At 34.7% G+C, this 17,209-nt stretch overlaps 1 protein-coding gene across 1 annotated transcript in view; it reads right to left on the bottom strand.

Annotated features, from left to right (window-relative positions):
• The window catches only part of COL25A1 (collagen type XXV alpha 1 chain), a 551,557-nt gene that overhangs the window by 190,402 nt on the left and 343,946 nt on the right, over positions 1–17,209 (bottom strand). The window contains exon 5 of the mRNA XM_074228733.1: positions 11,643–11,660. Coding sequence (XP_074084834.1) covers positions 11,643–11,660 — 18 coding nt within the window. The remainder of the gene's footprint in view (positions 1–11,642; positions 11,661–17,209) is intronic.

Raw genomic sequence — 17,209 nt, 5'->3', positions numbered from 1 at the left:
ATTGGCATTATTATGACTTTTTTCCCACTTTCCAAAGTCTAGACCAAAATATAGACAGTCCACTAACCCATAAAATGAAGATCTCTGTAATTTGCTTAGAAACCCACATACAAATGCACTTTTATTTATTTTCACTACATAAAATGTATATTTAATATATAATATGCAAAATGATATATGTATAAATATGGGTTGACATGAATGTTGGAAATGCCCGCATCTATGGCCATACATTTCCTTTAAAGTCCTAATGAAAAGTCAAGGTATTTTCAACACAATAGATTCTTTCTACATTGTTAGCCATGTGTTGATGCTACCTATTATAATACTAATAAGATATTAACATTAAGATTATTACAAACATTCATGAGTCAGGACAAAGAAAAATTCATTGATATATAAAGGAGAAAGTGTAATGCATTAATATTTGGAGCATGATAATGTTTTGTTAAGTCTAACATGATTTATTTAGGATAGAATATATTACCACTTTAATGTGACAGGTCTATTATCCACTGAGAAAAATGCAGACTACTCAGCAGCTTCCTATACAAAAAAAGTTGTTTGAATTTCTTGGATCATGCATGCATTTTCTTCCCTTCCCCCACAACGAGCCTACTGGGATCTGTAAGATATTGGATTGGAATGCAAACCTGAAATATGGGGATCACTGAAGTGATACACAAGAAGATTAAGACAAAATTAAAAACATATGCAAAAGGATGGGGCAGCAAAATGCTACAAAACCCATTCAAACGTGGCATCTTGTTATAGTCAGATCATTTTTAACAAGACAGGAGAAGCACAGTTTCATATTTATAAGTTGGGGGAGGAGAGAGATGATATAGAGAAAAGAAGAAAAGACTGAGAGAAAAAAATTCCTCAAGACTCTCCAGTGTTTTTTCAAAAGCCATTTCCAAATAACACACATGGAAGGAAGACACATGGTTAGATGGACAATTGTCTTGATGGTATTTGTGTGTGGTTTCCCAACTTGCATTATTTTTCCCAATGAGTAATACAGAATTATGGCATTCAGGTTACTTAGTACTTAGGTACTTTCAATTCCTATGGAAACTACCTTTCCTTTTTGCTCAACAATATATTAACATTTGGGATAAGGCAGAGGGAATATGGGACCTCTCACATTTATACAGAAGAAATGACTTTACTTTTTGAAGCTCAGTTTTCCTCGATTGAATAGCTGCTACTGAAGTTTCTTTTGGCTACAAAAACTGTAGTTTATTTTTGCAAGTAAGCCCTGGAAAGAATATTACATTTTTGTTTTATAAAGCAATGGGTTTATATCAAATTAGGTACTATTGGAAGAGTTCACTTTCTAGTGGTGCATCTACATCAACTATTAAATATATTTTATAGTTGCTTGGATTCCAATAAATGTAAACTAGGCCATGGGCCAGGCAAAGTAGTCTGGCTTTTTCCCTTTTAGTATAGGTCATAAGTATAGCTACTTGTTTCATTGTGTCTCCAAGTTAATATTGGACATGTCTTTTCTGCAAGGATTACTTAGAGATAACTCAGATGACTCTATCTATGGTATTCTGCCAAAGAAATTCAGAATTATCCATTAATGGTAGAGTTCTTCCTTCTATTGTTTTTTTCTTTGCACCTCTAAGCAATGTACCAAAGAACTTTAAATCAAACTATATATATATCCTTAAAAAAATAAAAATAAAAGCAATGAATCCTCAACAGTAGGATTAGATGTCTATGTACTAAATTTACAATTCATTGCACTTGTAATGTTTTTCCAGTAACATATTCTTTTGAAGATTACTATTGTGAAATAAAGTTTGAGATCTAATTCTACAGGTCCGTTCCTTCACAATTTTTTTCCCCAATGATTCCCTTAACCTTTTGGTCCTCCAGAAGAATTTTGGAATGGCACTGAATAAGTGAATTAATTTAGATTATATTTTCATTTTTATTATATTGTTTGTTCTACCCTAAAAATGAATATTTTTTCAATCATTTAGATTTGTCTTTATTTATGTGAAGGATTTTGTAATTGTGTTCATATAGTTCCTATTATGTCTTGGCAAGTAGACTCCCAATTATTTTATACTATCCACAATTCTTTGAATTGGAATTTTTTGTTCTCTCTCTTCCTAATATATTTTGTTGGTAATAAATAGAAAGGCTAATGGTTTGTGTAGGCTTACTTTATATCATATATATATATATATATATATATATACATATATATATATACAGATAGTTATATTTAGCAACTTCACTAAAATTAGCAACTTAATTACTTTGAATAATTTTTTTCTTTCTTAACTCCCTAGGGTTCTAAGTTTACTGTTATATCATTTGTGAAGAGTGATGGTTTTGTTTCTTTTACTTTTCTTTTTTCTGGTCATCCCTGTAAATTAGCATTTTTAGTAGTATAATGAACAATAAACCCTGTAAGTTAGCATTTCTGGCAGCATAATGAATAAATAAAAAAATAATAAAAAGTGGTAATAGACATCCTAATTTCACCCTGATACTATTGGGAAGACTTCTGATATATATCTTCATTAGAGTTAATGCTTGCTCTTAGTTTTAGACATATATCTTTTTAAAAGTTCCATTTATTCCTATGCTTTTAAAAAATTAGGATTTTTAATAGGAATGAGCATTTTGTCAAAAGATTTTTCTTCATCCATTGATATCATCATTTTTTGGTTATTTATATAGTTACTTATAGTTATCCTAATATTAAACCAGTCTTTAATCCTGGTATAAAGTTTTTGCACCAATATTCTTTCTCCATTTTTGCTCTTCCTGGTTTTGGTAACATAACCATATTTATGAAGTCATTACATTTGGGAACAAAAAATACTGACATTTTGTTTAGTTACTGTTCACAAGACAGTATTTAAGAGTTACATTTTCCCATACAATAAGCAACTGCATAGATTCTCAGAGTTGAACAGGGCCCCAGAAGTCATTCCATTCAACTCCTGCACAAGATTGCCCTCTACTATTCCCTAGATGAATTTGGTCTTGTTTGTATTTAGTTGTTTGCCCATTGTACTCTTTGAGGGGAAGAATTTGTTTCTTTGTATGCACAGAATTTAAAAGCAAAATATTTGGCACATGATAGGCACTTAATCTGTTTTGGGCCTTAACATCTACTTGTTACACTGCAGGAACAATTCTTTCATCTAGGATGGATGCCCCATTGGTAGACGAATGTATTCTTCACTTCCTACAGTAAAGGCTCCAAACACAGCTCACAACTCACAAGCCTGTTTCTCCCACTGACCTGGTCATAGCATTGTTGTAAAGTGGGAAAGCAACTACTTGAACTTGGCAGGTAAATAACGCTTTCAGTATAACTCCCAACAGTGATCAGACACATGCAACTGAGACCCTTTTTAAGTACTCGGTTGTAATAGCATGTTTCTAAGAATAAACATCATTAATTTTCAGACTTTTATTTTAAAGATTCTGTTCATTCTACCAAACCTATCCTAAGTACTAAGGATGTGGCTAAGGTATCTTTCACAGAATCAAACTATGTCCTGACCAAGTATCCCCCTGTATAACATCACCGAAAGTAATGTATTCTCTTCTTGAAGACTCCTATTGAGAGAAAACCCTTAATAGAGGCATCAAAAAATAACCCATTTCACCAAAGGACAATTCTCACTGTAGGGAAGGGTTGTATTTTTTTGTTTGTTTGTTTTCAGGGGTCGGGTAAATCTCAAATCTGAATCTGCAACTTTGCAACTTCTACCTCTAGCCCCTATTTTTAGACTTTTGGGGCCAAGCATAAGATAGATCTGACTATTCTTTGCTCATTGCCCCATGGGATAGGGATTGACCTGAAGAAAGAAATAAGGTTCTTGTTCAGTTTAACAAAATATAATATAAAAACATCAGCATGAATGTCAGCTACTATCTTTTCTGTTTTAAAAAAATTTATTTATTTAAGGCAATGGGGTTAAGTGACTTGCCCAAGGTCATACAGCTAGACAATTATTAAGGGTCTAAGGCTGGATTTGAGCTCAGGTTCTCTGGACTCCAGGGCCAGTGCTTTATCCATTGTGCCACCTAGGTACCCCAGGTACTATCTTTTCAATGATTTTATCTTCATGTATTCCCCTAAAATAAAAATCAATATAAAATATTGCCAGATAAAATGAATTTCAACACAGCTGAATAAACATCTTTCCCAATTTGATTTCATAATCTGCAAAAAAAAAGAATTATGAAACAGTCATTTTAAAGAAAATACAAACTCTTTCTCTTCCTTCTTGTTCTTTATACTTTAGTTTCTTTCAACACTCATTTCATTTTGATTTTTACCTACTCATTTTCCCATATCTTTCTGTCATTTATTCAGTTCTCTGCATTCTAAATGCCTCACTTCTCCCACTATACTTTACTCATTCTTCCTTCAATCACTTTTTCTCCATCAATACCTTAAATATATTCCTCCATTTTCACAATTGCCAATATAGTCCAGACAACTTAAAATCAGAATACCTAGATTTAGCCTTAGCTCTGCCAATAACTTTCTAGGTGATGCTGGGAAAGTCACATCCTCTCTAGGTTTTAATTTCTAATTCATAAAACTCAAAAGGAGCTAGTTAGCTCTTGGAACACAAATCCCCAAACTGGGCTGCTTAGAATCTTCACTTTACATAAAATAACCTTTGGCTTCTATTTTTTCAAAGACATATGTAACTAGATTAACAAGTCTTTGTAAAGAGAAATAAAGGTTTTCTTTAGACACTATAAGCAGTCATGCAAATAAAGGTCATAAACTTAAAACAAAATGACAATTGAAGTTCAAGGGGAAAAGCTGATCTCTAAGGTCACTCCAATTCTATGATTTTAAGATTTATGGCAGCATCCTTCTAGCTTATCATCCTGTTCCCAATCTCTACTGCAATTCATCCAAACATAGCAGTCAGAATAATTTACCTTAACACTGTTTTAATCATGTCACTCCCATGTTCAAGAACTGGCTAAATTCAACTGGGCACCTCTCTCACTTAATTAATCTTCTAAGCATCCTAAACCTCTAGCTAAGAACACTGTTTTTAAACTTTTCTATCTCAGGCAGGTCTCCTTTTCCTTTTAACAATCATATTGGGGGGAAAATCAAACCTCAATTTGCATGGTATTTGGACAATTGGTAGTGGTTAGGCTAAATTTAGGTTTTTTATCATCTATTTTTAAGGTTTGCTCTGGAGACTAATATTGCAAACAAAATTACAAGGGAGATGGGTGTTGAATATCCTTAAGGAAATAATTTTCAAGATGATTTTCATGCTATAGAAGTACAAAAGAACAACACTGTTTATGGCTTTAACCAATTGGTTCTAGATAGATCCTCTCCTTAAAACACATTGCCCTGCATTCCCTTTTCAGGATAACTTCTAGGCACCATTATTATACAATGGGATTTTCTCTGATCTCTGATTTCTGTGAGTAAGTATTAGGGAAATCAACTAGATGACCCTGAATGAAGACCTCTTTTTCCCTATTAAACTCCTAGTGTAGAGATGATGGTAAAATCATAGGCATATCCAGAAGAGAAGGAAGGAATAAAAGAAAACTGACCAAGCCAAAACCACCTCTGTGCATCATCTTTGTTAACCTCTTTCTTACCCTTTCCTGAAGATTATCACACCCAAGGTCAAGTGAGCATTCTGACTAGCCTTTCCCTGTCCTGTCCAGAAGGTATAGGTCAACGAACTACCCTACTAGACTAGGGGTACATGGGAATAGAATTTAAGTTGCTCTGTTCAGCCTTCCCTTGGTGCACCTTCTTCTATGTATCTCCTTGTGCAAATTTATTATAATAAAGGCCTAAGGATTTACTGGATTAAGTAATTAAACTTTAAATAGCCAACTTTTTTCACTAGTCTGATTTGATTATGTCATTTTTCTTATCGCTCCAAAAGCAAACAAAAGATCAGATTATTTCATCCAGTCCCCTAATTTATAAATGAGGAATTCAAGATTAAGAAGGGGGCAATGACTTGGCTAAAATCAAATTAGCATTAAGTAGCAGAACTAAAATGAACAGTTAGGACCCCTGACTTCAAAAACCAAACTCTTTCCATTATACCCTACTGTCTCCTATTATTTGAGGCATGAATTTGAATCATATAAAAATCATATAAATTTGAATCATATAAAACTTAACCATCATTCATAAAAATGTTTCTATGGGAAAATTCATTCCAAATTTTAATATCAGGAATATAGATACACACAAACATTTATGTGTACATGTAAATATATATTATAAGATGTGATAAAGAGGAGCAGTAAAGAAGAGTTACTTATTTTACATATAAATAAGTTGGGAACTGCTGAAAACTGAGGGAACAGAGAAGGAAGTCTCAAATAAACTGAAATTCAATAACTTATTAAAACCCTAAACATAGGAGTTTTATAAAAATATAGAGCTTGAAAAGTTCTTCCCTCAAGAAAAAGAGAGAGAAATAGGCCTACTGCTTATGAAACAAAAATAAACACACTTCAGATTTGGAGTCAACACTGGCAGTAAATTTTATGCAGTGGGAAACTTGAATAAAGTGTTCATAGTATATATTACTGAGATAATTTTTTATTGAGCCAAACAAAAGAAAAAGGAAATTTTAAATGAAACCTGATCAAATAACAGAAACATTTCAACAGTTTAAAAACCCTGTAAAATGTAAAAAAAATCCAAGTTTCAATTTTAAATATAGGTGGAATTTTTCAGTTATTGTAGGGGAGTCTTGCAGATGGGTATAACAATGAAATATAATATGTACTTTTGATAAATTTTCTCCAGAAAAACTGACTTAAGGTAAAATGTCAATGCAAGATATTATGTAGTGGTATAAATTAGCTTGGTTGTATGCATTGATTTACACAATAACTAACCAGGGGAGTTCTTTTGAGTCAAGAAGCCTATTATTTAAATTCATCATTTTTTTTTTTGCAAGGCAATGGGGTTAAATAATTTGCCCATGGTCACAGAGCTAGGTAATTATTAAGTGTCAGAGACCACATTTGAACCCAGGTCCTCTTGACTCTAGGGCCATGCTCTATCCACTGCATCGCCTAATTGCCCCTAACAAATTTTTTAATAACTAAAGAGAACTAGGAAAATAAGTTTAACTTGGAAAACAAAAATGTACAGTGATAATATAAATTATGTGACATTTTCAATAACTTGTGAGACTTTAGAGCATGCTAAAAACCACCTGTAATTTTGACATATCAATGATTTCAATGTGGGCACACCTTCTAATGGTACAGATTGTGATCTTTTCATGCTTCTTCAACCTAAATGATTCTTTCCCTTAAAATCTCCACTGAAGGTCTACTCAATATTCTGAAGGTGATACACACTGGAAGTCGCAACGTAGAACTTTAATTGTCTAACTTGACAAATTGTTCTGCCTGGCATTTTTTTATTATACCACTTTTTTATTCAAATCATCCTTGGTGATAGACTACAATTGATTTATACCTTCATCTTTCTATCTATTGTCCCATTGGACAATTAGTCGTCTGCAATCTTGATTCTTTAGAGATTATGCTATTCACTGATCTGCAACCATATAGTAAAATGGTATTTAAGATGGGTTTTGTGTCAGAGGGCCACCTATCATTATCAAAAGAATGTGTCCATTTTTCAAAGACAATTCAGTCCACTTTCATCCTGTCCCCTCACTCCTAGACCAAGGTCAATGTCAATCTGTAGTGACTATCCAAAATTTATCTCTTGTTGGACTAGTTCAATAAATCCATCCAATTGCCTACCATAGTCTAGACAAAAGGCTTTTATAATCATCTTGCTTTTTCCTATGTGGATTATTAGTCTAAACTCTTTTTTTCTGGGGAATTTCAGCCATAATAGGGACCTCAGATATTATGTTATATTAATAATAATCATAATAAGGGGCCTTATTTATATAAAATCTTGCTTTTTATTTCCAATTTGTACTAGACTTCCTCCATGATAGTGGCATGCATCTGTAGTTAGTACACCCCATGTTTTATACATTACTTAATATTGGCTATTAAAGGTTTATCAAAAAGTTTTCTATTGGTGCATCTTTCAAAGATTATTTTATTATCTTAGCAAATGCATGGATCACAGATTGTTGGAAAAGAATCTTAAAGGCTACATCTTGTTCTACTGAATCAAGTCACTCACATACATACATAGAGTATATTAGGTTCTTTGTATTCTCTTTAACCCATAACAATTGTGTGATTGTTAAGGCATGGTCTCCCAGAGGATATAGCTGGTAGAAATCTACCTGTTACTTTCTCATATTTTCATTAAGGATGCCCTCATGTGTAAATTCTTAAAAATTTGAGAAAGATGAGAAGAAGCTATAGGTTAGTGATTACCAATATTTCCTTGACCACCCTTTTAAAGTTATGATACTAATCATGATTTATTTTACTCTTTTAGTATCTTTCCCTAGTTCAAGAGGATTAATCACTCGACACTTCTAAAGCTTTGTTAGTTCTAGCATATATTTCTTTAGCATTAATTCCATCAGTATTAAATGGAATGAAAATTCAGGAACAACTTTTTGATATAAATTTTGGAAACTGAAGTCTTTAATTTTGGAAATATAGTAATATAATATCAATATCAAAATTTCACATGAAGGAAGAGGGATTCTTTTGTCTCTGGATCATTCAATGTTTTCCAGGTCTGAGAAGATATTCAACTTTATTCAAATATGAGTTGCTGCTTATGATGAAGAAATTCACTGTTAACCATCATGGTAAGGGAAAACCTAGAAAACAGAATGAAGCAAAAACTACACTTCTGAAGGGTCCAATATAAAAAAAAAATATTTCTAATGTATGGAATGCTCGTAATTTCAGTTTAATATACCTCAAACTTTGCTCATAAGGATTTAGAACTTAATGTCCTATGAGCACTGCACCCTGAATCAAAACCCCTATGGATGTTGATAACTTACCTGAGTTAATCCTTAAATAATTAACAAAATCATATCAAGTCATATCCTTTACACCCGTCATTCTGAATTTCTGACTGTTGTCTAACCTCTGCTGCCAGTTCCTTATGATCATCTCTCTCAATCCTACCAGTACCTAAAGCTACCCATCCCTTACACTGTGCTCTCTATTCCATACAATTTTCCTTTTAGCTTCCACCTTTTCCTTTCCTACTCCCTCTGCCTTCTGGCTTTCACTGATAACTGATTCCCTCCTGATAGATGATCTAGACGCCCTTTGCAATACTGGCTGTACTTTCATTCAATCTCATCAATTCATGGTAAAGGTAGAGGAGTTGGAATACTCCTTGTTTTTTTGTCATTTCCAACTTCCCATCTTGCTCAGTAACCTCTCCTTCTGTGAGGTTCACTCAATCCATATCTAGCCTCTCCTCCCCAATCAAAATTCTGGTAGTTATTGTCTAATGACCTCCAGAACATTCCCTTTCTTTTCTCAGTGAGCTCAATGTCCGGGTCAAAATCACTCTCCAAAACAAAGACAATTACAGTTCTATCTTTTGCAATTTTTTAACTTGAGCAAAACCTTTGAATTAACTTAAAATGCTAAATCAACTGATAATGCTTCAAAGTCCAGGGAACTACAAATATACATCAAAAAAGCCATCTTCTGAGTTTAGTTCAGAAGGGAGTGTTATTCTTACATGGCTCCCCCAATTCTCTCCTCAACAAATATTTACAGAAAATGGTCACAATGGCCACTCATAGCATCATCCTAGAAAATGGATACTGATATATATGTGTGTGTGTGTGTGTGTGTGTGTGTGTGTGTGTGTGTGTGTGTAACTAGCCACAAAACTGAAATATAGGAAACAGTGCCTCTACACTTGGAGTGTTGACAAATGCTGCTGACAGACTCAGGAAGAAGTCATGTAATCTGTTTGCTTCTTTTTAAAAGGGAGGCAGTTGGATGGTACAATGGATATAGCACTGGACCTCAAATCAGAACTCAAATTCAGCCTCTAATTAGTTGTGGGACCCTAGGCATGTCACAAGCTCAGTCCATCTTATCTGTAAAATGGAGATAGTAATAACACTACTTCTCAGGGTTTTTGCAGGTATCACAAGAGATACTTTTAAAGCGTTTTTAATCTTGTAACAATATAAAAACTACTATTGTTGCTATTATTTTTGTGTTATATTGATTTTTAGTAGGAATGGTATTGTGTGCATGCAAAGAAAACAAACCCTATTATACCATAGTGGTTCCAAGGCATCAAGGATCACTAATTCTTGTTGTTGTTCTCATATGGAGAGGATTCCTGAAGAGTTTCTTGGGAAAAAAAAGAAACTAAACCATTTCATTTTGAATATTGCTCTAGGTCCAAGACACACACACACACACACACACACACACACACACACACACACACATACACACACACACTTGAAAGCGCTTGCCCTCAAGGAGCTTATATTATATTGGGGGAACAAACTATATGTGTCCTCATCAAGTAAATGGAAAGCATATACAAAGTCAAAACAAAAGTATTTTGGAAGGGCAAGTGATATTAACAAAGGGGAGATTAAGACAGAGTTCTTGTAGGAGGAGCCAATTGAGTTCCTCTTTGAAAGAAGATATTTGGGGCGGCTAGGTGGTACAGTGGATAAAGCACCAGCCCTGGAGTCAGGAGTACCTGGGTTCAAATCTGGTCTCAGACAATAATTACCTAGCTGTGTGGCCTTGGGCAAGCCACGTAACCCCATTTGCCTTGCAAAAAAAAACTTAGAAAAAAAGAAGTTATTCATTATGAATCCAGGAAAATGAAAGTAGGACAGTGACTTCAATAGAAATCAAGAAATTAGGAAAAATGAGTTTGGGATGAACACAATGTGTTAAATGGGCTCATAGTCATACACCTAATATCTGGCAGAGACAGGACATGAACCTACATCCTCCTTATACCAAGGTTGGATTCTGCTGCACTGCCTCAAGCTCAGTAATTATGTGTATATCTTAATAATATTAAGTTATAAGAATTTATATTTGTCACTATTTCCTACTAATTCCTAATATTTTAAAGATTGGATCAAGATTTAGTCTCTTTTTGTTTTTGTTTTTCCTTTTACACACATTCCTCTGATATGCCACATTTTCTCAATCTGTTTATTGAATTCACATTTCTTTCATTATAATTCATATCTTTAGCAATAGAAATGTATTGAAAAATATAGAAAATGATTGAGCTCCTATGTGTAATTAATCCAAAGTTAACTAGTACAACTAGGTTTGAAGTAAACAGTCTCCACAGATTTGCCATAACATTATTAGCACGTGATTAATAAACAGTTAATGCAAACCAGCTCACACTCCACGTTTGCTAAGTTATTCTAGTTTGCTTTCAAGTTCTGTGGCAGAGTTTCAAACCAGTTAAGAGCCCTGCTTTATTTGGTTGTACATTGTTAAACTCACCATCTGGTCAGACAGCTGATGCAACTGAAACGGCTGAAAGGGGCCCCAGGCTTCCCTCCTGGGAAATATTTGTTCTACTATGTTGTGTAATGATTACCAGTAAATAAGTTATTTTTAATAAATCAGTTGAAAAGAACTGTAGATAATTTCAGCTTTAAGGAATCTTACATTGGAATCAAATGTTTATGAGGGAACTCTCTTACCTGTGGACCTGGCTGACCCTGCAAATGAAGAAAAAAAAACAAAGAATTACAAGATTGTTTTATTCCTATTTCACTAACCAAGTTGATAGCAGGAAAGAACAAACTTTTTCAGATGCTTATTGATTTTTTAAAAAAAATATCGCCTTTTTCCCCAAATTTTCATCTTCCCTGTGGCCTTCTCAACTTAGAGGGTCCATTTTTTACATAGCAAAAGAATTTTTAAAAAGAATGTGGATGAGGGAAAACAGAAGCCAGTCTATCAACTGCATTTGCAAATGTAGACAATGTTCATGACCATTAGCTCCCCCATCTCTGCAAATAAAGAAGACAGTTCAAATTATCTCAGCTCTCTCTCTCTCTCTCTCTCTCTCTCTCTCTCTCTCTCTCTCTCTCTCCCAAGTTTGAACTTACTTTTATTATTAAAAATTAGGATCTCCTAACCTCCACCTCCAAAACAGTACCAAATTATGTAAAATTGCATTACCTCTGAAGATCAATTGAATTCTTAATACCATATCAAGATAACTTCAATCTCAAATTTTACAATTTAATTCACATAGTTCCAGAGTGACTTGAAAAATTAGCATTCACTGAAATGTGATTGGATCATAATAGAAAGAAAGGAAACAACAAAGTGGTTCAATAAATTGTAATGAATGAGTCATTTGACAGAAAAGTCTCCATGGCCCAGAGCACCAAATGTGTAGTTATGAGCTACAGCTTCACAGATGACCAGATCATATGTCATGACAAAGAAGCACATGAGAAGGAGGGACATTTTATGATTCACTGAGCCTTTGGCTTTTATGGTATCTCAGGACATTTTTTTTCTCTTTTTAATTCAATAGAATTGAGCCAAAGGCTATAAAAAATTTTATGAAATATCTTCAGTTCAGTGAAAGGGGATCATAACTTCTAACACAGTCAATAAGGTTTATGACCTCTAACCAACTTAATGCATGTTGAGTGTCATTTTTGTTTGAGGCTGTTAACATTTTTAAAAACAACATAATTGAACTGCTTTTCACCAAAAAAAATAACAAAAAACAAAAAGCCCAATCACTGAAGAAATACAAGTATTGATTATCCATCATTTTCTTAAAGATCTTTAATCAGTTGTTTGGTTGCATGAGATGAAATGAAAGGGTTCTCTGTGTTAGAAAAATAGAAGAAATATTGCTGATGGTGGGGACATCAGGATTGGGCAGAAAGGGGAAGGCAGGGACCAAAGAAAGCAATTTGGAAATTTCTACTTATTCCTGCTGCAAAGAAGGGCAACCCTAGGTAGGATTTCTTAACCTCTGATTCACAGACTCCCAAAGGATCCATGGATAGATTTCATGGGATCTCTGAACTTGGATGGGGAAAAATACTTCTTTATTTCAGTATAATTGCTTTCCTTTGCAATCCTTTATAACTTATTTTATACATTTAAAAAGTTTCTTTAGAGAAGTGGACAGTACACTTCATCAAACTGCCAGAATCCAACACACACACACACACACACACACACACACACACACACACACACACACACACAATCTCTGCTCTGTATATTCTGATTAGAATGCCCTGACCTCCTCTGCCATCAAATTCGAAGAGACATGGAAGACCAATAAGCTTACATAAAGATCCCTATGGATTTCATATTGACTTAGGAAAAACACACCTAACATTTGTATGTGCTTACTATACACCTTCAAGCTCTGTGCTTAACATTTTACAAATTTTATCTCATTGGCGTCCCATAATGCTGTTTGTCCTTTGTTCTCAAAGAGGACCAATGATATCCAGATGTTGATATCATGACTTGCAAGTGAATTAACCTTTAGTGAGGTAAGACTTCTCTGGAGCCACCTGGGTCCAGTGGCAAGATACAGAGAAGGACAACTGGAAATGGCCCAGGATGCATTGGGAGACCTTGGCCTTTTTAAGTTAAGGTCTTTCCCAGGTCTCAATTTGTCTGAGATAATAAGTATTTTACAAATGTTATCGCAGATGGTCTTCACAATAACCTTAGAAACTAAGTAATATCATTGTTCCCATGTTACAGATAAGGAAACTGAGGCAAATCCTGATTAAATGACATATTAAAATCAGATATAAAGTACACTTTAATCTGGTTTTGTGTTACACTCAGGAGGGTTGTGACACACAGGTAGACCTCCAACTGAGTGTTTAATGTCACAGATACAGACACTCCACTGAGATACAGGCAGAAAAATTGGTTGATCAACTAGTGATCTCCTGAAATCTACCAATAATAATTGAGTTTGTATTTATTTTATATATATTTGCATTGACTTTTTTTCTGGAAGAAATCAAATGGATTTTCCTTGTAGGCAAAGACTGCTTAGTTTTTGTCTTTGTATCTTCAGCACTTAACCTAGAACATAGCCCTTAATAAATGTTTCTGGACTGACTGACGGACTATAACTAGATTTTAAAATCATCTGAATGTGAAAGGAAGTACATGTTCAACTCCACTTCCGAACCAACTTCTCCATAAGGCCTTTCCTGAGTCCCCCCTGTCCTCACCCTTCCACAATGGCTTTGTAGCTATCTTATATGTACCTACATATGTACACATTTTCTCTTCCATTATAATTTAAGCTCCAGGAGGGCAGGGATTATTTTGTTTTGTCTGTATATCTCTAGCTCCTAGCAGAGGCTTCATTCCAGTGTTGTTGTTCTATTATTCCCCCAAAACCTCTTCATTCTATATTATAACTCCAACCCTGGAATTCATACCTTCAAGGTTTCTCCCTCTGATTGGATGGCTTCAAGAATCTCCTTTTATTAAGGAGGACTCCCAGGTCAACTATCTCTTCATTTCTCTTATCACTGCTCCAGACTTCTCTAGGTCCCTGCACCCTGTTCTGTCACAGACACACAGACACACAGACACACAGACACACAGACACACACAGACACACACACACACACACACAAACACACATTCAATAGTTTTTTATGGTATCAAAACCCATTAGACTATAAGATTCTTGAGGGTAGGAATTTCGTTTTTGCTTGTATTTTTGTATTTCCAGAGCTTAGAATAGTTCCTAGAATATCAAAGGTGTTTAATAAATGTTTGTTTACTGTAAATGATGGATAATTTCTTGTTGGCTGACCTGTCTCTTTTCCTACAATCCCCCCTTAATATACTGAACAAAAGAACCTTCCCAAAAAGCAAAGGTCTGACTGTGGTCATTCCCCTGCTCAAAAGTTTTCAGTGACTAATTATTACTATAACAATGAAACATGAACATTTCAATTTAATGTTCCTCACAATTTGTCTGCTTTTCCTATCAACTCTGCCCTCTTGCTTTGCTCAGTGTTCTAACAAAGTTGAACCTATGAACTCATCATTTCATCTTCTAGTTTGCACAAGTGACAGTCATGAGAACTTCCTTACCTGCTCTACATGAGAAAATATGTATGAATAATATATCTCAACAAAGGGCAATGAACAGAGTTAGTGGTTATTGTTCAGTCATTCAGTTGTAACCAACTCTTTGTTGACCTCATGAACTATAGCATGCCAGTCCCTTCTATCTTCCTCAATCTCTTCAAATCTGTCCTAGCTCATGTTCAATGTTTCCATGACACTATCTATCCATCTCATCCTCTGCCATCCACCTTTACCCTTTTTCTGCAGTATTTCCCAACATCAGGGTCTTTTCCAAGGAGTTCTCTCTTTTTAATATGTGACTACAATATTTAAGCTTCAGCTTCAGTATTTGAACTTCCAGTGAATAGACTAAAGTAATATCTTTCAAGTGTACATAATAGGTGATAGATAGATGCTTATTGAAGTTAATTGAATTCAATGCTCTAGTCCAGTGGTGAGGCATCATGACTTCACAAATGAACAGAACGTATAAACCAACTGAGTTTAGGATTATTCAAGGATTCCCCCAAAACTCCAATTCTATTGTCATCTAGAGTTTTGAGACAAACAAGTGGTATCATAATTTATGTAATGTTTAGAGCATAAAAACAACCTTGAAAGTAAAAATTATATTTAATCCAAATTACCCTCACTCCACAGATGTCCAAGGTGAGGAGCAGCTAACTTGTTGGAACAATATAGAAAAGGGAAGGCAGAAAGCTGGATCCATATCTTCTATGTAAGATTCAAGCTTGATCTTTTGGGTTAGGGGGGGTAGAAAGAGACCTAGTACTATGACCAAATAGACAAATGTTGCATCTCCTCCTGTTCGATACCCAAATGCTGTCCTTTCCTGGTTCTTCCCTCTGCCCTCCTCCTGCCATTCCTTCCTTGTGTCTGAATTATTTTACATTATTATTCCTCCCCTTAACTCCTTTTATTGGCTGAAAAGTTGGATTCATATAAGTTAAATATAAGTATAATGCCTCCATATATGCCTAGAACTGACAATAGTTTTCCAATCATATGACAGAAACATGATAACTGAGAGCCAACAGAAGAACTATCAAATAGGCAAAGCCTCCTTGAGTAAAAGGTACTCCACCAAAGAATGTCAAGCTTGACCTCTTTCCATGAACAATGTGATGGGTTTATATATTGGCATATACAAGCCAATGCTGTCAAAAGTGTACTTTAATGTGTGAACAAAAATGCTTTTTCCCTGGTTCTCACAGCCCATCACTGACTAAAACTAAGTGATATCTGACAGCTAACTGGGCATCTCTGAATTGGTTGAATTACATAATGAAATGTCACAGTCATTAAAGTAGGCATTGGCAGCAAAGGGCACTGTGAATGATGCTTGAACTACTCTGTATCTTTCCCTCCTTGGGAAATCAAAGTCTATATTCCTCATCTTGATTTTTAATTTATGAAAAGAAAGTGTTCCCTATGCATTTGAAAAGCTGTGCTTTCAGCATCTATCATTTGAATTCATCTTTTGAATAGGGAAATTCAAAATAAATGAGAATTTATGATCCCAGGGATTGCCATGAATGAAGAACTTCAAAAGTTCTTTTGAAAGTCAAGTCAACAAGCCACTACTATGTGCCAGTATTATGCTGAGTATCAGAGACACAAAGAATGTAAGCCAAAAAAAAAACATTCATTGCCCTCAAGGACCTCATATTTTTTTAATTTATTTTTATTAAATATATTATTTGAGTTTTACAATTCCCCCCTCCCCCATCTTACTTCCCTCCCTCCCATGGAAAGTAATCTGTCAGTCTTTACTTCATTTCCATGTTCTACATTGATCTAAATTGAGTGTGATGAAAGAGAAATCATATCCTTAAGGAAGTGACAAGAAGTCTAAGAGGTAACAAGATCAGACAATAAGATATCTGTTTTTTTCTAAATAAAGGGAATAGTCCTTGAACTTTGTTCAAACTCCACACCTCTTCATCTGGATATAGATGGCACTCTCCTTTGCAGACAGCCCAAAATTGTTCTCGATTGTTGCACTGATGGAATGAGTGAGTCCTTCAAGGTTGAATATCACCCCCATGTTGCTGTTAGGGTATACAGGGTTTTTCTGGTTCTGCTCATCTCGCTCAGCATCAGTTCATGCAAATCCCTCCAGGCTTCCCTGAAATCCCGTCCCTCCTGGTTT

Source organism: Macrotis lagotis, chromosome 3, assembly GCF_037893015.1.
Source record: "Macrotis lagotis isolate mMagLag1 chromosome 3, bilby.v1.9.chrom.fasta, whole genome shotgun sequence".
In the NCBI taxonomy this organism is placed as follows: Eukaryota; Metazoa; Chordata; class Mammalia; order Peramelemorphia; family Peramelidae; genus Macrotis; species Macrotis lagotis.
Note: the sequence above shows the minus strand (reverse complement) of the source record. Positions and strands in the feature narration are given on the sequence as shown.